Source organism: Lepidochelys olivacea (assembly GCF_965140295.1).
Source record: "Lepidochelys olivacea isolate rLepOli2 genome assembly, chromosome: 21".
Taxonomy (NCBI): domain Eukaryota; kingdom Metazoa; phylum Chordata; order Testudines; family Cheloniidae; genus Lepidochelys; species Lepidochelys olivacea.
The window spans coordinates 14,134,448-14,156,748 of record NC_140431.1 but is presented as its reverse complement, the minus strand read 5'-3'; the positions used below and the strand labels follow the sequence as shown (position 1 = coordinate 14,156,748).

The window sequence follows — 22,301 nt, the reverse complement described above, 5'->3', positions numbered from 1 at the left end:
GGGTCATCCGTATCCACACAGCCTCTGCTTCCTCCCCAGCTGACAGAGACACCTGTTCACCGAGCCCCCAGAAGTGTGCTCAGAGCCAGGCAGAGCTCACAGTCTGAACTACATGGTTGGATGCAGGGTCGCAGTCGCTGTGTCGGTCCCAGGAGATCAGAGAGACAAGGTGGGTGAGGTGAGATCTTTTAGGGGACCAACTTCTGCTGGTGAGAGAGACAAGCTTTCCAGCTTACACAGACCCAAAGAAGAGCTCTGTGTAAGCTGAAAAGCTTGTGTCTCTCACCGACAGAAGCTGGTCCAATAAAAGATATTCCCTCACCCACCTTGTCAGTCTGAGGTACAGGCCCACAGACCTGGGTGCTACCTTCAGCCAATGGGGCAGGGCTGGGGCGGGTGTGTGTGGACATGGACTGCCACCCTAAGATCACGTAGCTACTTTGACTGTTCGGGTCCCTCTAAATAACTGTATGCAAAAAGACACCTGCCCGCGCACTGTGTGTACATGTGTGTGTAACAGAGGTGGCAGCGTACAGAAGGGTAAAAGACAGTTGGACATGGCTGCCCCCTACTTCCTCTCCCACTGCTGTTTCTCTGTAGGGCTTCAGGGGAAGATGGACCACAATAAATCTGGGATCTCTAAGTGTAGCTGGATCTCCACTTCCCAGCAATCTTCCCTAGACAGGGACGTTCTGCCCAAGGTGATGCGGGCAGAGTCTGTTCACCGCCAGATCTGTATATTGAGCCAGGGTTTAATCCACACTTGCTGTCCCTGTTCTCCCAAAGAAGGCATTAACCAATCATCAGAAATATCCACCCCCAAATCTCTCCATTTGCTTTCAGCGGCATGAAGGACAGTCCATTTGATAGGCCATTGGTGACAACTCCCCAGATGCACTGAAAACCAGGAAAGAAAAGGCAGTTCTCCCCACGTTTTGCCCCGACACTGGTCAAAGCAGCCGGGATCTAATCACTCGTAGCTGAATCCAGTGGTTCAGTAGTTCTGTGCCTGGTCCAAAGTCCCTCTGGTTAATGAGGCTGCCCTCAGATTGGACCAGTTCTTCTTCCCTCCAGTGGTGTGAATCAGCCTTTCTCCCAGAGCAGAATGTGGCCTGCTGTGTCTGGTTTCACATCAGACAGGAGCGGTGTTGCTCTCTGCTTTTACCCACATCTCCCAAACTGTCAGTGCTCATCCCCAGCAGTGATCGTTTGGGAGACACTATCCCCATCTGCTCATCCTCAGTTCATCCCCAGCTGAACTGCCCTAATTGAACAGGCAAATTCTGAGTAGATCTGTAGAGCCAGGAGACAGAGGGAGCAAAGGACTCCTCCGTGGCAAGTGAATCTTCTGGCAGCGCAGAGGCACGAGAGTTGCTCCTACAGCCCCTGCCCCGTGCATCCAGGCAAAGAGGGCATGGCTGGGACATGGCAACATCTGGCTGAGACCCCTTGGAGCCATGGGCACCATTCTTCTGCGGCCAAAGGAGTCTTAAAGCTACCTTTGCTTCCCTTGGGCCCACGCCAAGCCCAGCTCGGCCTAGACCTGTGTGTAACAGGTTGCTCATGCAGTTGCTAAAAATCAGGCCTTGTATCTCAGTGAAGGTTTTGGTTTATCCTTCTCCATCCTGGGTCACATCCCTTGCTCCTGTTTGGAGGTGAATTCCTTTTGCAGCGTGAGTCAAGCACTGACTGAAAGGAAGGAGCTCCCCTTAGGGGCTTAGTCCATTGTTCTGCAATAGGGGGTTTCTTGCAGCTTCCCCTGAAGCAGCTGGTGCTGGCTGCTGTCAGAGACAGGAGGCTGTGCTAGATATACTCCCAATCTGGCAACTCCTCCGTTCCCAGTGTAAGATAATTACACCCCGTGAATCCTATGCACTGCCCATGAAGTGGGTTACTGAGTAGATTTCCAAAAGAGAGAGAGAGAGAGAGCGAGCATGAGGGTTGAAGAGGAGATGCAGATTAGTAACACCCCAGGGTATACAGTCCAATCAAGTGCCCAAATCACCCAATTCCTGAGCATCCTGCCCCCTCCTGGAGGAAGAGTTCTCCATCCCCACTTCCCTTCCAAAACAGGATGAGGTGCCTGGAGATCCACCAGGAACCAGTCTCTGGTTGATTGACCCTGAGCATTCCAGATATCCTTGCCCCAGTTCAAGAGGTTTCTAATTAGCCGTCCTCAGCCTTTCTCCGGGATAGTCTGCTGTTTACAAATCCCCTACCACAAGGCCCTGCAGTGGAGATTTCCTGGTGGAGAAGAGAGGGTGATTTACTCTATCTGGGCTTCTCCTTGTTTCTGTAGCCCTCTCTGCTTCTTCGGAGTGTTTTAATAGTTAAAAGGGGAGGGCAGCAGAGAGGGGCTTTGTGTCTGGCCCCCTGCACAGCCGTGGTTGGTCGGCAGTTCACAGGACAAGCCCCACGACGGTTGTACAGCTTGGGGATTGTGCTGAGATCCAACAGCCATTGCAAATTGCTTTGCAGAAGCAATAATATCCAGGCTGGGATTTTTCAAATGGCTCAAGAGACTCAAAAGCACATGACCCGTGAAAGGAGAACTCCAGTGTCTAGTAAGTATCCTTGTACCTTCCTTTCCCCTTGGACTTATTGCTCGGAACAGCTTGCAAAGAAGCACCATGGATATGAGGATGGGTCATTGCCAAGTAAGTGTTTAGACTTGAGGGCAATGGCTACGGGCTCTGCAGCTCTTGGATGCTGTGGTCACTGATACTGTTGCATTGATCCTTCCAGCCAGGACTGGACCAGTGTGTCTGCTTCTTGCTGTGTCTGCTTCTTCAGATCTGGCCTTGGGCACTAGGGAACAGCTCAGCTCCTTAAGGGGAAATGATAGGTTCTCTCTGTCTTCAGGGTCCTCATCTGAAGGACTCATCTGCTCCTCCTCCTTCTTCTTGTAACACCACCGGAAATGTACTTGTCACTTTAAGTGCAGAGTTCAAAGAGCTAGAGGCTGGCCACCTGCTGCGCTAACAGCTGACCCATCCACACCAACATCATCTGTTGGGACTACCCAGCAGGCTCAGTCCCCAGGAGGAACAAAACCAAGGAAGCTCGCTATGTCTTGAAGACATCCAGATGTGTCACTGACAGTGTTCCTGTGTAGACAGAAATATCGTTAATGGGATCCAATGGCTGGAAGCTGAAGTGAGACAAATTCCTACCAGAAATAAAGTGCAAATTTGTAACAGTGAGTAATTAACCAAGGGAACAACCAAGGGGTGTGATGGATTCTCCATTGCTTGGAGTCTAAATCAAGACTAGAGCCAGACTTTCAAAGGTACTTAGACTCCTAACTCCCATGATTTAAATTGGAATTACGGGCCTAAATACTTTAAAAATCCAGGCCAAGATAGTTGTCTAAAAGCTCTGCTCTAGCTCAGCCATGAGTTATGGGCTGGATGCTGAAATGCCTGGATGAGGTCCTCTGGGCAGTGTTATGCAGGAGGTCAAATGAACATACGCACATGCACACACGGTCACTGACAGTGAAAACCACCTGGAGCAGCCAACACTGACCCATCTCAGCAGCCAAACAGGAACTGCTCTGAGAACAAGGGGCCAAATTCTCTGCTGATATAGTACAGCAGAGAAACTGGCCCAGCAAGCAGCTATTCGAGTCCCCAGCTGCTATTTCAGGCTTGAAAGCGTCGCCTATATCAGGAGGGCAGGCCAGAGACTGAGAGGAACTGGCATAGGACCCAAACACTACAGTTTACAGTACCTCGGGTTCTACATACAGGCAGTGTATGAAGATGTCACTTTCACTAGGAAGGACCTTACGGGAAGGCTTTGGAGTTAGGGTGGCAGGAGCTCAATTCTCACTCACTTTCAAGGAGAGCAGGATACTACACTCCGTTAGGAACTTTTTGAAAAACCCTCCCTAGTGCACTAAAATTCAGTGCTGGAGGAACTACGTAGTCAATTCCTTTATCAGTAAATATACAAAACTAAATAACCAGAGTTAAAATTACATTATGTCACCTGAAGAAGAGCTCTGTGAAGCTCAAAAGCTTGTCCCTTCCACCAACAGAAGTTGGCCCAATAAAAGATATTTCCTTACCGAACGTGTCTTTCTCATTATTTCTTCATAGCTCATCACGTGCCTCTTTCACACTGTGTATCATCAGGGAGGGCGACTGTGAAGGTGTAACTGATTTTGGGAGAAGGATTAATCCTGTGTTCTTAAGTTTTGTCTTTCAAAACCTGCGTATCCATTTTACTGAGCTGATTCTAAAGCATGTCTTTATTTTGTATGCGGTGTGGCCTAAGGCAAGGATGCGACATTAATAAACATTTGCTTTGATTTATCAATAAATATCATCATAAATACATGTGCATCTGCCCAGCACTCACTAAAACTCCCCAACCTCCACTGTAAACCTCGGCTAGACTCATCAGTGGGCATCTCTTCTTCATTTGTGCAAAGGCCAGGCCAGGATTTGAGAGTGGATATTCCCAGGATGTTACAGTCCCCTCCCTATATCTGTTTGGATAGAGCTGGCGGAAACTTGGAATTTCCAATTTGTGGGAAATCTTAACATTTTGAAATTTGGGTTCATTCCAGTTTGGACTGAAACCAACATTCTTTAAATTTCCTGTGAACCGGAAATGCTGACAAGTTTTCATTTGGGAAACACCGACCCCTGGTGTTTCCGAAACAAAAAATGCAGAGCCTGACAGTTTCGGAATGAAATCGAGACGTTGTCAGTTGTCACCGCTGCCAGACACTGAATGGCCAGGATTCTTAGGGTTTCCTGGCTCTGTAGCAGGGAACCTGGAAACCTGGGGATTCCCCGCATCCTTGGGGAATCCTTGGGGAATCCACCAGATGGGCTGCCCCTGAGCTATGGACCCTGGAAGGCCAGGCTACCCTGGAAACCAGGCAGGGTTTGCCCTCAAGATATTTCCACAAAACATTTTGGGTTTGACAAATCGGCATTTTCCAGCTAAATTGTTTTGTCAGAAAGTTCCCGACCTGCTCCAGCTTGGGAGCTGATCTGATTTTTGAAGGCATCACAGTCTGTGCCGGTGTAACCAGCTGGGCAGTGTGTATAATATGTCCCCCTGGTGTCAGCTAAATTGGCATTCATCACACTGGGATGCTGGGAAGAAAAGTCCACTGAACTGGTTTCTCTAATTCTCTTAACATGCCAGCCCAGGTGTGAGTTGTTCTGTTGTGTGGGTGGATCTTGGGGCCATTTCTACCTGAAGTTGCCAATTCCAGAAATGAAAAGATGTGTTTTGTTTTTAGGGCTCTGGAAACCTCAGATTGGGAGCTTTATCCAGGGCTCACCTCAAACAGCTCTGCAAAAGTGATTGGTGATTTTGGGTACCTCACTCAAGGCCCCTAATTCCGATGATCAAAAAGTACCGAGCACCCTCTCTTTCTCCCTCTGAAAATCAGGGTCCTTTCAGGTCCCTTAAATTGGGAATCCAAACTGATAAGTCACTTTTGAAAATGTAGGACTTTTCCCCCCTTAGTATCCATCTGCTGGCAGAAGGACTCATAGCATCTGTCGGAGCCAGTGTACAAAGGAGCTTGGAGATCCCACGCTGAGCATGTGACATGTGTCCTTATTTTTGACTGGATGCACTGTTCAGAAATAAAGGAAATATTATTAAAATTATAGAACTAAACGAAACCAAAGACTGTCTCAGATGAACGAATGCTGAGAGTGGACCCGGGTGCACTGCACTACTGAGGGGCTGAAGAATAGGGTACAACAGAGAGGGACACATGTCAGGCGGAACCCTGATTCATTGCCCACTCTCAAGAGGGCACACCTGCCATCATTGCTTACGAGTGAGGTAAATGTCCGTGTGTGACACACAAAATGGGAAGCTTCTCTGTGTCCAAGTCCACCTGCTGTGTATCCAAGGGATTTGACTCAGCCTGCTGTGAATATCCTGATGATGCTAAGCTGGGAAATGCCTCTTCTGAGAGCCCAGGGAAACATGAAATGACAGGCACTTTGTTTGCCTTTAAGGGGTTTCTCTGGAGTGACATTTGCTGCCAGGATCTGTGAGCCTTCTCTTTCCCCACGATCTCTCCAGAAGTGTGTAACCCTTCTGCCAGGCGGAGCCAGCAGCAACCAGGGCCGGGTTCAATATCTCAGGGTTCTTTTCCATTGATACAACACAGAGCTGGCTTGAGCCCCCACCCAGTAACCTGGGAAAATTACACACCACCCCTGGGCACCTCTGAGAGGCCATACTTCCCCCCCTCACAAGCACAGAGGCTGAGTGGAGAAAGTAAACTTTTAATAAAAGGCGGGAAGTAACTCAGTGTTAATTTGGGGAAACACTGCAGACAGGGTTCATAAACAGAAACCATGAGCAACAGACCCAGCCCCAAGTAAGTTGGGCAGTGTCCTTTTCCCCTCAGGTTCTTGAGCCCTGCAACCCAAAAGTCCCCTTAATGTGCCCGTCCCTTCTCTGCACCCCACTCACAGTTGCTGTCCTTGGCCAGTGCAGCCCCAGAGTTCAGAGATGCATCTGCAGAGTTCACCTCCCACCCTGGGTGAAGGTAAGGAGGCACCTTACTTGCTCCACTGCTCAGGCACTCGCTCGCCGCTCCCCCAGCTGCCCTGCTGGCTACTCACTGGGCCTTGCGGCCACTCTCTGCACCACCTGGCCACCCCGCCAACCGCTCACTGTGCCACCTCACCAGCCACTCATTCGCCAGCCGATTGTCAGCCACCTTCTGCTGCTATGCCTCTTTGCTGTGGCCTCTGGATGTCCGTCTCTCAGAGCTCGGCTACGCTTGCATTTTATAGCGCTCTAGCTTGCTGGCTCAGGGCTGTGAAAAATCACCCCCCCCCCACCCCTGAGTGCAGCAAGTCGGAGCGCTTTCAAGCGCCAGTGTGGACAAGGCTCCAAGCGCTGGGCGCTCAGAGCTAATCCCCTCGTGGAGGTGGATTACCAGGGGCGTGGGGAGAGCTCTCCCAGCGACCATGCTTGCACTTCAAAGCGCTCCCGGGACAGAGTGTTAAAGTTCCCAGCTGTAGCCCCTTCGTGATTTTCAGCTCTTTGCAGGCTGGGCAGAAACCCTGCCCCATCTTGAGTGATTTCAGCTCTCAGTGATTTTTAGCTCTTACCATGGCAGAAACACAGTCCCACCACACCTGGTTTTAGTGCTGATTGAGCATTTAAAATAAAAAAATAAAAAGAGACTCCTAATAAAGCCTGTTTAGCGCTTTCTCTGAAGAAGGGGCGGGGGGAAAAAAGAGAAGTAGGAAACATGTTAAACCAGTCCCAGAAGAACAGTTGGGGAAAGGTCATGCATCCAACAAAGTGAGCTGTAGCCCACGAAAGCTTATGCTCAAATAAATGTGTAGTCTCTGAGGTGCCACAAGTCCTCTCGTTCTTTTTGCGGATACAGACTAACATGGCTGCTACTCTGAAACCAGCTTTAAACAGAACTCTTATTCTCACCCATCTTATTTTCACAGGACTATGGCATTCAAGCCCCTGACTTAATAAGGGTCTTTCAACGGAGGATGACCCCCTCATTTGGGACAGATTAAGCACAGTCCTGCTTCCCTGTATTCCTACAATAATTACAACATTGGTAACCATATTTCATTACCCCCATTCAGTACTAAAGTGATTTGTAACCCAACGCCAGCCAATGTTGATCACTTTGACACCACTCTATCTGCTGAATATCTAAGCAGAGCAGGAGCAAACTGTATTTACATAAACACACCTAAAGTCTCTCCCCCTGCCAGCTAGCTGTCAGACGATCATTCATTGAGACCCTGCTTACATGGGTATAGCTCTGACTTGATCACTGATTATAAGAAAACACGAGCCAGAGTTGGGAATAAGCGATCAGAGTGAGGTGACTTTGAAGGTGTGCAGACTGAAGATATCAAGCTGTAAATATCCTCTGAACCTTCCCATCAGTTATCTGGGAATATCAGATTTCTACAGAAGCGTGCTTAGGTGTTACACCTACCATTGCCCTTAATGAGATTGTGAACACCGGATTTAGACGCCGGGTGCAAGTTGCGGATGACTTCTCTGTGTTGCAGACTGAAGCTAAACTCGTCAGAGCAGGACTGTGTCTTCTGTGCACTTTACAGTGTCAATGTTTAACTACTACTAATCCCTCAGAACAACCCTGCTTTCACAAGCCTCTCCCACAAGGACAAGAAAAGAGTCCTGAATTTATTTTGGGCCTTTGGTGTCACCACTTTGCTCCATGACATGAGGACACAAAGTCTTTCTGCATTTACATAATGTCATCATGACTGGTTGTCTAATTCTGGATCCATGTCAAGGTGCTGGTCTTAATCTCAGGAGCCTCAGGCTACAGCCCAGCTGTCTCAGAGATAGCTTCTAACTCCATGCACCAAGGCAACAGCCCTGGTTAACAGAGATCTAAGTGCCTGATGGTCCTCAGAGCGAAAGTGCTGGGGGCCCAGGCCAGATCTGGGGGAAGATTCTTGGCTGTGTCATTTCCTATCGCTAAAAATCTGGATGAGCCTGACCACTTATAGGGTGCGGTAAGACTCATCTGTTCACGCGAGCCTCCTCTCAATACACTGCTTCTGAAGACAAATTTGAAGGGCCTACGATGAGTGAGAAGCGAGGACCCTGGCCCATTAAGAAAGGATTGGTGCTCTCCTTGATCATGTATCTGGCATCCAGATGCTCTGGTGATAAGCGAACCTGTATATGGATTGAGAGGTAACACAAATGTCACAATACTAGATCCAGGTCTTCAGAGGTATTTAGGCACCTGACTCTCATTGGTTTCAATGGGAGTTAGGCACCTAAATACCTTTGAGGATCTGGGCCTAAGCACCTTGGGAAAAACTGAACCACAGGAAACAATTTTTCCCCGTTCTGCTCTAGTCCACTCTTGCCACCCTCTTGAATGATAGGGAAGCCAGAGTTGGTAGGTCATTTCCAAGATGTATTCCAGAGATTCTACCGGAGGGTGCTGGGAATTAGAGTGATACTTTATCAGTTAGGTGGCACCTTTCATCTGAGACTTTCAAAGCAATGTCCAAGCAATAATTAATGAAGCCTCACAACCTCCCTGGGAGACAGGTATATATTGTTCTTAGGCCTGGCTGAAAAGTCTCTTCCTAAACCGTTTTCGTGGAAAATGTCCACAAGACACAGAAAATTACAATTTTTCATCAAAAAACTGAATGCCTGAAAGCTGAAGTATTTCAAAATGTTTCGGTTTTCAGTGAAGATTTGTATTGCTTGACCCTACTTTGGTTTGTTATGAAATACACTTAAGAGAAAGAACCAGCGTTAGTCATGTTTATGAATATGGTGCAGGAAAATGGGTTTATATGATACCAGTCTCCGAAGAGCAGTTTTGTGCAGGGATGTTACACTTACCTTGTGCAGAAGGTGTGCTCCCCCAAGTTACACATTTTAGCTGGTATTATATATATGATTTTACAAGTTACACATTTCTTTACACATCACTAAAATTCAATCCATCAGCTTGTCCCAGTTCCCTAACTTGTTCTGATCTTTCCTTCTCTTTGTTTTGGATCTTTGTTTTGGTATTGATCCATGAAGATCCTTCTCTAGTTTGTTCTAAGACATAGAACAAATGTATCTTGATTTTGACAAGTTTCCTATCTGCTTAAGTGAAATGCTTCAGCAAATCTAAAGTGTTATTGGATACTTAGCATAAGTGAACGGGATTTTGATACAGGCCTGTTTATGCTATATCACTGTTATAATATTTGTGATTAATGTTGGTGCTTAATGTATATTAGTATACATTACTAATATGTATATATATGGTGCAGATAATATGTATTATTGATATATATTTATGTTAGCCAGCATATATAGTCAACAAGGCCCCTGCTTGTTGTCTTGTTTGTTGTAGTCAAGGTGATACTTTTGCCAATTTAATATATGAATTAATAGTGAGAATCCTTCATATGTAATTTAAAGTTTTTAACAAACGGTGTAAGCGGCAATACATAATTACCACAGCTAAAACGAATCAGAGAAGGGCTACTAGGATGATCCGAGGAATGGAAAACTTGTCTTATGAAAGGAGACTCAGGGAGCTTGGCTTGTTTAGCCTAACTAAAAGAAGGTTGAGGGGAGATATGATTGCTCTCTATAAATATATCAGAGGGATAAATACCAGAGAGGGAGAGGAATTATTTAAACTCAATACCAATGTGGACACAAGAACAAATGGATATAAACTGGCCACTAGGAAATTTAGATTAGAAATTAGACGAAGGTTTCTAACCATCAGAGGAGTGAAGTTTTGGAATAGCCTTCCGAGGGAAGTAGTGGGGGCAAAAGATCTATCTTGCTTTAAGATTAAACTCGATAAGTTTATGGAGGAGATGGTATGATGGGATAACATGGTTTTGGTAATTAAATATTCATGGTAAATAGGCCCAATGGCCTGTGATGGGTTTTTAGATGGGGTAAGATCCAAGTTACCCGGGAAAGAATTTTCTGTAGTATCTGGCTGATGAATCTTGCCCATGTGCTCAGGGTTTAGCTGATCGCCATATTTGGGGTCGGGAAGGAATTTTCCTCCAGGGCAGATTGGAAGGCCCTGGAGGTTTTTCGCCTTCCTCTGTAGCATGGGGCACGGGTCACTTGCTGGAGGATTCTCTGCTCCTTGAGGTCTTCAAACTACAATTTGAGGACTTCAATAGCACAGATATAGGTGTGAGGTCTTTTTTAGGAGTGGTGGGTGAAATTCTGTGGCCTGCATTGTGCAGGAGGTCAGACTAGATGATCATAATGGTCCCTTCTGACCTAAATATCTATGAATCTATGAATCCACCTTGTAACACAAGCAAAGCCTTAAACACAACTTCATCCAAGTGCAGGAAATCAGCATGTCGAGATCCCCACTATGGACCAAGTTACTCGAGGCCTGTTTTGCCTTGTGCATGTTATTGCTAATGTGAATAATGTGTGTGGCTTTTTTGGCTAGTCATGTTTTAAAGTGATGAATACACACATTAAAACTGGTAGGTAAATGTTAACTTCGTTTTGGTATTGAGCTTACTTCGGATAACAGATTTGTTTTGAAAAACTGGGAAAGGCGTTATGAGTGTCTTCCACAGGCTCGTACATGAGGAGCAAAACAGAAATCTGGAGGAGTGACATTACAAGTGACATTTCTTGTCATTAGTTACTACACAGTACTGTCCATTCATGTTATAGGTCACCCTTCCCGCTGACGTTTACCATTTGGTAAGCTTTACTGGGCAGGAGATAGGAGCGTCGAGCTTCTCTGTCTCCGATGCTGGGCTGAGTCTTTCTGGAGTTGTGATGTTAAAAACATCCCTGGCATAAGAAGCTGTGTGGGGTGCTTATCAGGTGTGCATTGGTGCATGATACACCAGTAGTTGACGTAGATTCAGCTGTTTTTGTAGATAATGCCTTCCAGTTCAGTGTAGATACTGCTGAATGGACAGTACCCAATTTATTCAATATTGCGGTGCCAGGATCCAATATCGGCAGTGATTCCGTAAGAGAAGTGTACATGGAACCAGATACTAAGCATAGAATCATAGAATATCAGGGTTGGAAGGGACCTCAGGAGGTCATCTAGTCCAACCCCCTGCTCGAAGCAGGACCAATTCCCAGTTAAATCATCCCAGCCAGGGCTTTATCAAGCCTGACCTTAAAAACCTCTAAGGAAGGAGATTCTACCACCTCCCTAGGTAACGCATTCCAGTGTTTCACCACCCTCTTAGTGAAAAAGTTTTTCCTAATATCCAATCTAAACCTCCCCCACTGCAACTTGAGTCCATTACTCCTCCTTCTGTCATCTGCTACCATTGAGAACAGTCTAGAGCCAGATTGTTTTGAATAACATGTGCCTTAATTAGGATGTTGTGTTACTGACCTCAGATGGTTCTTAAAGGGAATTTGGTTACATGCTTTAACATACTGTCAGTTAGCTAGAGTTTTTATCAATTAGCTAACTGTTTATTGTTAATAAGGTTGGGCAATTTTCCTTTTTCAGTGTTTTCTAACGAGCTGGTTATGGGAGTTACACAGTAAGTGGTACATATAATTTCCCTACCATGATTTCCCCTTGCCTTTAGGTTGTTTACTGTAAATAATGTATTAATTTGTACTTGTGTTTTTACAGTTTAGTATATTGCATATTGTAAATGGTGTACCATTTCTTAGTGGCCAGGCCGTCAGTACCACACAATGGTTTCCACTGCCTGGTGGTCAAAATAGTTCATGATTTATATCTATCTATCTATCTATCTATCTATCTATCTATCTATCTATCTATCTATCTATCTATCTATCACCCCTGTTTCAAGAAGATATTTAGAGTTAGATCATCTTGAAATGTAGCCAAGAATTTTGGAGTGTTCTACAGTATTTTGAAAGATACCAGACTGTGAAATAGTTTTTTGACCAGCCCTTGAGTTTTGTGCTCATTTCTGATAAGACGCTATCATATTAATTAATCAAGAAATATGCAGTAATGATACATTTGTTTTTACGCAGTAACCAAATTTCGCCATATTTTAGTGAGAAAGATTTAAAACCACAGGTATATCCGTGAACTTACTTTGCTTAATAATATACAGTTTAAATAACAGTTTGACCTGGCCCGGTTATTGGTTTTTATAATGTTTCTATAGTTGATTGCATCCTCGTTTGTCCATGTATAGTAAGCAGAAGTGTAGTGGACCAGTCTGTTATTTATAACACACTTAAAAAAATATTTTCAACAGGGCAGGTTTTTTCCACTGTGTACTGATATTTCCTGGTGTTTGTGGTCTGTGGGATGCACCCTTAAATAGCTTAAGTTGGTTAACAGGATATATTGTTTGTTTGTTTGTTTGTCTGGTGTTACATTTCCCTTGTTTTTAGTAACCCGAGTGTATACACAGATTAATTTAGTTTATTTACAATATAATACGGCTCAAGTCATTTATAACACAAGCTGTGCTTTGGTACAGCATATGAGAGAAAAATGACCTGTTTTTTCACTCTTTATTCCCCCCTTTGATAAAATACATTTTTGCTTTTTATTCTGATTTTTCAATTCTTTAGCATAACTAGACATGTTTTAGGTGCTTTTGCAGTTTTTGCAAAGACATTTATTTTTAACTTGTGCATTACTAGTGTTCCATAATAAACATGGGTGCACTCTTCTTGGAGGTGATTTTGAGTTGTAGTCAAGGGAGGGGCACTAACCACCCTCAACAGCACCTTCTGTCCCAGCCCCGCAACCCTAATCCCAGCCTGGTGAGAGGGGAGGCCCTGGGTGGTAGTGGTGGTCTGGAGAGCTAGCCCACTCCTCACTCCCCTCACAGCAGCAGCTCCTGTCCATTGGGTCTAGGCTTAGCTCCCTGCACCCGGCGTCCTGACCTGGTGCATGGGGTCACAGCGCCACTCAAGTTTGGCACCCTTGGTTTCATGATTTCTGGGGGTGGAAAGGAACCCAGGCTAAACCCACGCCTGCATCTAACACAGGAAAAAATAGCAGAAATGCTGAAGGAAATTTGAGAGCCTCAATGGACATTATGAGCCTAAATACCCTTGAGGATCTATCTGGGCCTCAGACCCACTTCCTTCCTAGCTTGTGAAAGTGACTTGACAACAGCTAGGACTATTACTAATAGATATTGTCAATACCCCTTTTCAGACGGGTCTGCGCATGTGGTATCCAACTGGTACCCAAGAAGCCGTCTCTTGATTTAACAGACATTACCTGCTACTGCTTGGTATCCTTCTTACTTTTGAATATAGTAATTGAAAAACCAGCAAAGAGCCATTTACAACTACACCGGTGTTCTAGATCCCTCCGGGCTGGGATGTGGAGTGACAATAATGCTGGCCACGCTGCTGAATGGACAGAGGGCGAATGACCCTGGACTGTGGTCAGAATGTCCATATCCGTATTAGTGGATCTCTCGGTGGTTTTGGATGCTAATGATCATGATCAACTATTCGACATTGGTGAGGCCTCATCTGGAGTACTGTGTCCAGTTTTGGGCCCCACACTTCAAGAAGGATGTGGATAAATTGGAGAGAGTCCAGCGAAGGGCAACAAAACTGATTAGGGGCCTGGAACACATGAGTTATGAGGAGAGGCTGAGGGAGCTGGGATTGTTTAGCCTGCAGAAGAGAAGAATGAGGGGGGATTTGATAGCTGCTTTCAACTACCTGAAAGGGGGTTCCAAAGAGGATGGCTCTAGACTGTTCTCAATGGTAGCAGATGACAGAACGAGGAGTAATGGTCTCAAGTTGCAGTGGGGGAGGTTTAGATTGGATATTAGGAAAAACTTTTTCACTAAGAGGGTGGTGAAACACTGGAATGCGTTACCTAGGGAGGTGGTAGAATCTCCTTCCTTAGAGGTTTTTAAGGTCAGGCTTGACAAAGCCCTGGCTGGGATGATTTAGTTGGGGATTGGTCCTGCTTCGAGCAGGGGGATGGACTAGATGACCTTCTGGGGTCCCTTCCAACCCTGATATTCTATGATTCTATGATTCTATGATAATTACTCTCCTGGAGTGAAGCTAAAGCAGGAGTTAACAGAAAAGCGCCCAGATGGGCCCAACCCTTTTTTTTTGCAGTTCCTAGAAAACAGTGAATACCTTGTGGAGTTCCACCTGGTTCTGTTCTTTTCCTCATCCTATTTAACATCTCCACGAGTCCACGGCGGGATCACGAGATATCACGGACACATCGGCAGGTGAGCGCTGTGCTGGAGAATGCAAATACTGGAAATACTGGAAGTGCCAGCAGATGCTGTTCTAGCTCCCCATAAAAGTATCGGAACGACGTCCTGGAGGGTTTTGGCAGGACTCAAGGACTGAGTCTCAAGTGCCAGCAACATGCAGATTACACGTGGTTTAACATATCATTTACGTCTTCCACTGTGAATGTTCCTGTCTCTCAGCAGGCCCAGTGCCTGGCTGATATTGGCACCTGGATGGTTGGCGGTTGGCTGAAACTAAACCTGGTGACTGAAGAGGGAAACATTCGGAAGATCTGGCCACCGCTATAACTTTGCCCTCTCTTGAGTCTGCTTTCAGATGGTCAGAGCAGTGTGCAGCCTGGGGCCTTCTGGACCTTGCGCTGCTGATGTTGGATACTCAGATGACTACAGTGGCTAAAAATGTCTCCTCCAAGGCGCAGCTGCCCAGAGCTTGTCGCTCTCCTTGCAGACGCTGACTGGGCCGCAGTGTTCTACGCTTTCATGCCCTCCCTCTTGGATTACTGCAACTCACTCCACCTAGGAATGAGCCCCCCCAATGTTAAAAATGCTTTAATTAGTCCAGTGTGCAGCAGCCCATCTCCTCAGCCAGATGGGCTGCTGCGAGAACATCACCCTGGTGCACTGCTCACTGCAGGGGTCTCCCTATACCCCAGAGTGGCTTAGATTCAGGCTTTAATACCCTCCAGATAACTGGCCCAAGCCTGCCTCTCTGCAGCCATGATCTCCCTAGGCAGGCAAGTTTCTCAGGGACTATGAAATCGTGCGCCCCCAGGGCAAAGCCCATCAGGGCAGCGGACAGAGCTTTCTCTGCAGCTGGCCCAGAAGGGTGGAAACAGACACCGTAAAACTTTTCCCCGGCCATAACATAGACAACTACAAATGTGGAGAAAGAGGAGAAAACTTTCTGGCTGCCTCAGGGAAAGGTAGGGAGGAAAAGAGACCACATGGGGCCTTTATTCAGTGGTGATGACACTTCTGTTAGGCACTGGCATGCAGAGAGGAGTGTGATAAAAATGGAGAGAGAGAGAAAGAGAGAACAAAGAGTGCTTAATCCTTCAGTGCTATTCTTGCTTTGTGGGTGAATTTGATATAACTTGAGTGGACTTTATTTCTGTTAAAAGAACAAAGCCTCCTCCCCTCTTGGCCCACAGGCAGCTGGACAGAGTAACCCCTGCTCCCATGTCCACTAGACCCTGTTGGGAAGGAGGGGGCACCTGCTCACTTTGTTTGCAACCCAAGACGGCTAATATGGATGCCAGGGACTCAGGAAGTGCCAGGCGGGAGCGGATGAGTCACTCATGGAATTCAGGTTTCAGAGTAGCAGCCGTGTTAGTCTGTATTCACAAAAAGAACAGGAGGACTTGTGGCATCTTAGAGACTAACCCATTTATTTGAGCATAAGCTTTCGTGGGCCCCAGCCCACTTCATCGGATGCATAGAATGGAACACATAGTAAGAAGATATATATACACATACAGAGAAGGTGGAAGTTGCCATACAAACTGTAAGAGGCGAATTAATTAAGATGAGCTATTATCAGCAGGAGAAAAAACTTTTGTAGTGATTATCAAGATGGCCCATTTAGACAGTTGACAAGAAGGTGTGAGGATACTTAACAGGGTAGGTCAGGGGAGTGACTCAGGGAGTGGAGGTCAGGGTAGATCAGGGGGATGACTCAGGGAGTGGGGGTCAGGGGAGGTCAGGGGGGTCAGGGCATGGGGGGTGACTCAGGGAGTGGGGGTCAGGGGGGTGACTGGGAATGGGGGTCAGGGGAGCGGTACCCACAGCCTGCTCACTTTAGGAGACTCTGTGGCCAAGGGGTTTGGGGAGCGCCCGGCTCTGCCCCGGGTCCCTTGCCCTGGGGGTGCGCTGCGGGGCGGCGGCGCACTGGGCCGGTCCCGGGCGGGCGGAGTGAGGAGCCCCGCAGCTCCGGGCCGGGCCGGGGTGGCCGGGTGGGAAGAGTCGGGGACGCGCAGCTCCCGGGCGGCTATTCCTGGCGGCGGCCCCCACCCGCGGCGGGGGGCTGCGGGGAGGTGACAGGTGGCAGCCGGAGCCTATAAAAATTCCCGAGCCTCCAGCGACTCACAGAGCCGGTCTCCTCGCGCGGAGCCCCCCAGATCCGGAGCAGAGACCCGGTCCCAGCCGGAGCGGACCCCCCAGATCCGGAGCAGAGACCCGGTCCCAGCCGGAGCGGACCCCCCAGATCCGGAGCAGAGACCCGGTCCCAGCCGGAGCGGACCCCCCAGATCCGGAGCAGAGACCCGGTCCCAGCCGGAGCGGACCCCCCAGATCCGGAGCAGAGACCCGGTCCCAGCCGGAGCGGTGCCCCCGGATCCGGAGCAGAGACCCAGTCCCAGGCGGTGCGGTGCCCCCGGATCCGGAGCAGAAACCCGGTCCCAGCCGGAGCGGACCCCCCAGATCCGGAGCAGAGACCCGGTCCCAGGCGGTGCGGTGCCCCCGGATCCGGAGCAGACACCGGGTCCCATCCGGAGCGGACCCCCCAGATCCGGAGCAGAGACCCGGTCCCAGCCGGAGCGGTGCCCCCGGATCCGGAGCAGACACCCGGTCCCATCCGGAGCAGAGCCCTCTTCCCCCCTAGAGCGGAGCCCCCAGACCCTACGGTCATGCCCAGCAAAGAACCAGACCCAGAGCTGGCCCAGGCAACCCCAGCGGCCGAACCGGCCGAAACCCCGGCAGCAGTAGCGGCTCCCGCCTCGCCAGCAGGGGGCGCCCTGCCGCCTGAGCCCCAGCCCCCGGCCGCTGCTCCGGAGCGCGGGGAGCCTAAACCAGGTGAAGGGGGGTGTGTGGGGGGGTGGGAACAGGGATCTGATCAGAGAGGAGCGTCTGTGCAGGGGGAGCCAGGCGGACCTGGGAGCCCATCCTCGGGGGTCGGGGTGGGCAGGGGGAGGCTGGGGTGCAAAGAGGGGAGGAGATTAGGCTGGTTGGGGCAGGGGTGTATTTAGGGGGATGGGGTGGGCAGAGGAAGGCTGGGGGGCATAAGGAGGGGAGAGGGTTAGTCTGGTGGGTGGGGGAGGGGTGTATTTGGGGGTCGGGGTGGGCAGGGGGAGGCTGGGGGGCATAAGGAGGGGAGAGGGTTAGTCTGGTGGGTGGGGGAGGGGTGTATTTGGGGGATGGGGTGGGTAGAGGGAGGCTGGGGGGCATAAGGAGGGGAGAGGGTTAGTCTGGTGGGTGGGGGAGGGGTGTATTTAGGGGATGGGGTGGGTAGAGGGAGACTGGGGGGCATAAGGAGGGGAGAGGGTTAGTCTGGCGGGTGGGGGAGGCATGTATTTAGGGGATGGGGTGGGCAGGGGGAGGCTGAGGGTGCAAAGAGGGGAGGAGGTTAGGCTGGCAGGGGGAGGGGTGTATTTAGAGGATGGGGTGGGTAGAGGGAGGCTGGGGGGCATAAGGAGGGGAGAGGGTTAGTCTGGCGGGTGGGGGAGGGGTGTATTTAGGGGATGGGGTGGGCAGGGGGAGGCTGGGGGTACAAAGAGGGGAGGAGGTTAGGCTGGCAGGGGGAGGGGATGTATTTAGGGGATGGGATATGCAGCGGGAGGCTGAGGTGTCCAAAGTATGACAGGGTTCCAAAGGCATTAGATAAGTCCATGGAGGACAGGTCCCTCAATGACTATTAGCCAAGATTGTCAGGGACACACTCCATGCTCTGGGTGTCCCAAAACCTCCAACTGGACAGCAGGGGATGGGTCACTCATTAATTGCCCTGTTCTGCTCATTCCCTTTGAAGTACCTGGCCCTGTCTGTCAGAGACAGGATACTGGGCTAGACGGACCATTGGTCTGACCTGGTATGGCCCCTCTTACATTGATAGGTATCTGGGAGTAGGGGGGTAGGCAGTGTAGGCTGGGGAGTGTGAATTGGGGGATCGGATGGGTGGAGAGGCTGGGGGTGTATTGGGAGGCTGGGATGGGCAGGGGAGGCTGGGATGTGTGTGTCTGGGTGCATGGGTGTAGGCAAGGGGGCTGAGATAGGTGTATTGGGGGTTGGGGGGGCAGAGGGGAATGGGGTGAGTGTGTGGGGCTGGGCTGAGTGTGTTTTGGGTCATGGGGAAGCTGGTGGGTGCATTTAGGAGGGAATGGGTTGGGCAGAGGAAACTGGGGTGGGTGTATTTGGGTGGATGGGGATGGGCGAGGGAGGCTGGGATGAGGGTCTTGTGCGGGGTGGGCGAGGGAGGCCGGGGTGATTTCTCAGGGGATGGGCAGGGGAGGCTAGGGTGGGTATCTTGTGGGGGTTGGGTGGGGAAGGCTGAGGTGGATGTCCATGGGTGGATGGGGGGCCAGGGGAGGCTGGGGTGGGTGTCTCAGTGTCTTGTGGGGGGTGGGTGAGGGAGGCTGAGGTGGGTGTCGATGGGTGGATGGGGGGCCAGGGGAGGCTGGGGTGGGTGGCTGGGGTGGGTATCTCTGGGTGGCTGGGGTGGGCGGGGGAGGCTGGGGTGGGAGTTCCGGGGTGGTGGTGGGAGGCTGGGGTGGGAGCGTGTTAGGCCCTTGGGGAATGCATTGAGAGGCTGTGTATGGCGAACAGGCCTAGCCAGAGGGGTCATGTCAGTGGGGGTTCTGTGTCTTTCTAACATGCCTGTGTTTGTTACAGAGCCGCCCAGCTGCCCATTGCACCTGGCAGTGGAGGACGTGAATGATAACTCGGTGTCCCTGACATGGAAGGCCCCAGAGCAGGCGGGCTCCACTGGCCTGGATGGATACCTGGTAGAGTGCTGCAGAGATGGAAGTAGGCTTGAGCTTTACTCCTTTATAAGCATGAAGAGCTGTGTGTTAATGGAGAAGATGGTGTGACACACTGGCTGAGTGTGTCATGTCCCTGACTCATGGACAGGCCACACAGGGGAGGAGCTGGTTGAAAACCAGCAAAACATTTTTGTGTAAAATTTCTTTTTGCTTTGAAAGTTCCAAATAAGTAAAAGTTGGCCAGCTCTCTATAGAGGATAGGAGCTTCCTATTGCTGCCAGATAGTGGGTTGACGCCAATAACTCCACGGGAAGAGGGCCATGCTTTTGGTGCTGAAGGCCACAGGTTTAATGTCCAGTGACAACCTGTAGTGGAAGCGTTGGTCCCATGGGATAAAAGGACTTGATTATGTCGATAAGCAGCTACACGGGGAACATATTTTTAATACTGGGCTCTTCAGTCTAGTAGAGAAAGGTCTAACATGATCCAATGGCTGGAGGTTGAAGTTAGATAAAGTCAATCTGGAAATTAGGTGTTTAGTTTTAATGGCAAGGGTAATTAACCATTGGGACAATTTACTGTGGGTCGTGGTGGATTCTGCATGGCTGACCATTTTAAAATCACGATAGGATGTCTTTCTAAAAGTTCGGCTCTAGGAATTATACTGGGGCAGATCTCTGGCCTGTATTATACCCAGAGGTCAGACTGGATGATCACAGCAGTCCCTTCTGGCCTTGGAATCTGTGAATCTATGAACCCAAGTCTCTCTTCCTGAGCTGCATACTGGAGTCAGGAGACTGCGGTGGGAACAGCAGGGTGGTTCCTTGTCCTATGTTGGGGTCTCTGAACATCTGAATCACTACATATGAATGTAGATCTGGATGCCAGAAAGCCGTAAAAACATCAGGAGGAGGAAAAAGTTTGCAGAGGAACAGGAACGGGTGGGGGGCTAGGGCCAAACGGAGGGGCACTAAGAAGGTCAGTCCCATATTTTCAAACTTGTGTACTTCACTTCAGGGCCCTGTGGCCCAGATCCTCAAAAGTATTTAGGCACCTGATTCCCATTGATTTCAATGGACATTAGGTGCCTAAATCCTTTTGAGGATATAGGTCTGTGTCTCTATTTTGTCTCCTAAATAAATGACCTGATTTTCAGTGGTCTATTGAAATCAGCAGGTATTGTGGCTGTTCAGTGCCTCTGAAAAGCAGTTCATATATTTAGGTGCCTATATATAGACATAGATCCCTAATTTGAGGCTCCGAATTTAGAACATGTTGGCGTTATGTTTGATCAGCAGGTGCAATATATTTTGGCTTCAGACTCAGGATGATTGGTGAGGGGGTGGAGATGGGCAGGGAGAGGGGAAATATTTAATCCTCATGGATCTGAAAGGAAATGTAAGGATTAGGAAGAGAGGGTTGGGGAGAGTTGGCAAGTCATACTTGGCTGAAGCTGTAGGTGTTGGTTCCTGGGTAGAGGACTGGTGGTGAGCTGGATGGTGGCAAACTGGATTGGACGAGGCTAGTGAAACTTGGCGGGCTGGTGGCAGCTGGCAGGCTCTGGTTGGCAGGTTGATGGTCTCTGATTAGCCCACTGGTTGCTTTGCTGGTTGATGGAATAGGGCAGGCTAGGGAGGGAGACCTTATCGACTGGTGGCATTTGGCAAGTTCTCATTGGGGCCACTGGCTGGCTGATTCTTTGGGGCTGATCCCTGGCTGGTGGCAGGATTTGCTCCATCGTGTTTTTCAGACTGGTGGTTGGGGGATGGTTGGGGATTCCCCATTTGCATTTGTTGGTGGCTTGAGTTTTGCAGGATGCTGGGGAGCTGGGGCTGGGTTTGTTGGTGAGAGCTGGATGTGTGGGGCGACTCACGCAGCCCTGCCAGGCTCAGGAACGGGATGCTGTGTGAACCTTTGGTTGTTCAGTTGGATAGTGGGCGTCTCTGATGTCTGGTTGCAGCAGAGCCTGGTTGGTGGGTTTGGGGCAGAGTGTTGGCCGTAGCTGGCTGATACAGAGAGGTTTACAGGCACTGGCTGGCTTGGGGTAGCCCATGAGCCTTGGTAAGATGGGAAGCTGCCTTACTGGAGGTGACATCGCCACCAGCCCCTAACACTGAACTGTGTAGTGAAGGAGGAAAAAGTGCTTCCCAACCTGGCACTCCCAAGTCTGGTGCTAAACCAAGCACCTGTTTGGACAGAGCTGGGCTACTATCCAATCTGTTATGATCCTTGATTGTATAGGGCCTGGTTAGTTGGTGAGGGAGCCCTGGCCATCTGGCAGCGGGTAGCTCTTGTGCCCTGGCTAGCTAGTTGGATCTGGGCTGTTGGTTGGTTGGGGCCGGAATGAGAGTTTTGGCTGGTTGGAAAGTTTTGGCTGATGCACAGACCTTGCTGGTGGTTAGGGGTGGAAGGGAGGGCTTGTGACCCTCGCTTGTTTGGGTGCTGAGGCAAGCTAGCTCTGGGGGACTGCTCTGCGGGGGACGGACTGGGGGGTCTTGAGGACTTCTTCCAGGGCATGGATGTTTCTGGTTGGATGGCATGGCTGGCAATCCTTACTTTGATTGACTTTTGGAGGCTCCCAAGCCTTGGCTGTCTAGCACGTTAGAGGCATTGTGCTCCCAAGCTGTGGCTGGTTGAAGGCAGCTGATTAGCTCTGGCTGAGGTTGGCTAGCAAGCCCTAGTTAGTGTTTAGCGGATGGTAGAGGAGTCCTGCCTCTTGCTTGTTTTGGTGCAGCTGCCAAGCTCTGGTCAGGGAGCCCCAGTGAGTTGGCTTGGGGAGGCCAGGGCATGTAGATTGGTTTGTTAGGGTGGCTGACAAGCCCTGCTATGTGGCTGTCAACTCACCAGCAACTCGTGGTGTTGCCTGCTACGCTAC

At 49.5% G+C, this 22,301-nt stretch overlaps 1 protein-coding gene across 2 annotated transcripts in view; it reads left to right on the top strand.

Moving 5' to 3' along the window:
* Positions 1–2,524: 2,524 nt before the first annotated feature.
* MYBPH (myosin binding protein H) overlaps positions 2,525–22,301 on the top strand; it is a 39,752-nt gene continuing 19,975 nt past the window's right edge. Inside the window, exons 1-2 of one of the 2 annotated variants that reach the window (XM_084611531.1) lie at positions 16,848–17,522; positions 19,335–19,469. In XM_084611531.1, the coding sequence (XP_084467657.1) occupies positions 17,357–17,522; positions 19,335–19,469 (301 nt within the window). In that variant the 5' untranslated portion in view covers positions 16,848–17,356. Of the gene's footprint in view, positions 2,565–16,847; positions 17,523–19,334; positions 19,470–22,301 lie in introns of those variants that run through there. The other variant, XM_084611533.1, reaches the window with a different exon arrangement.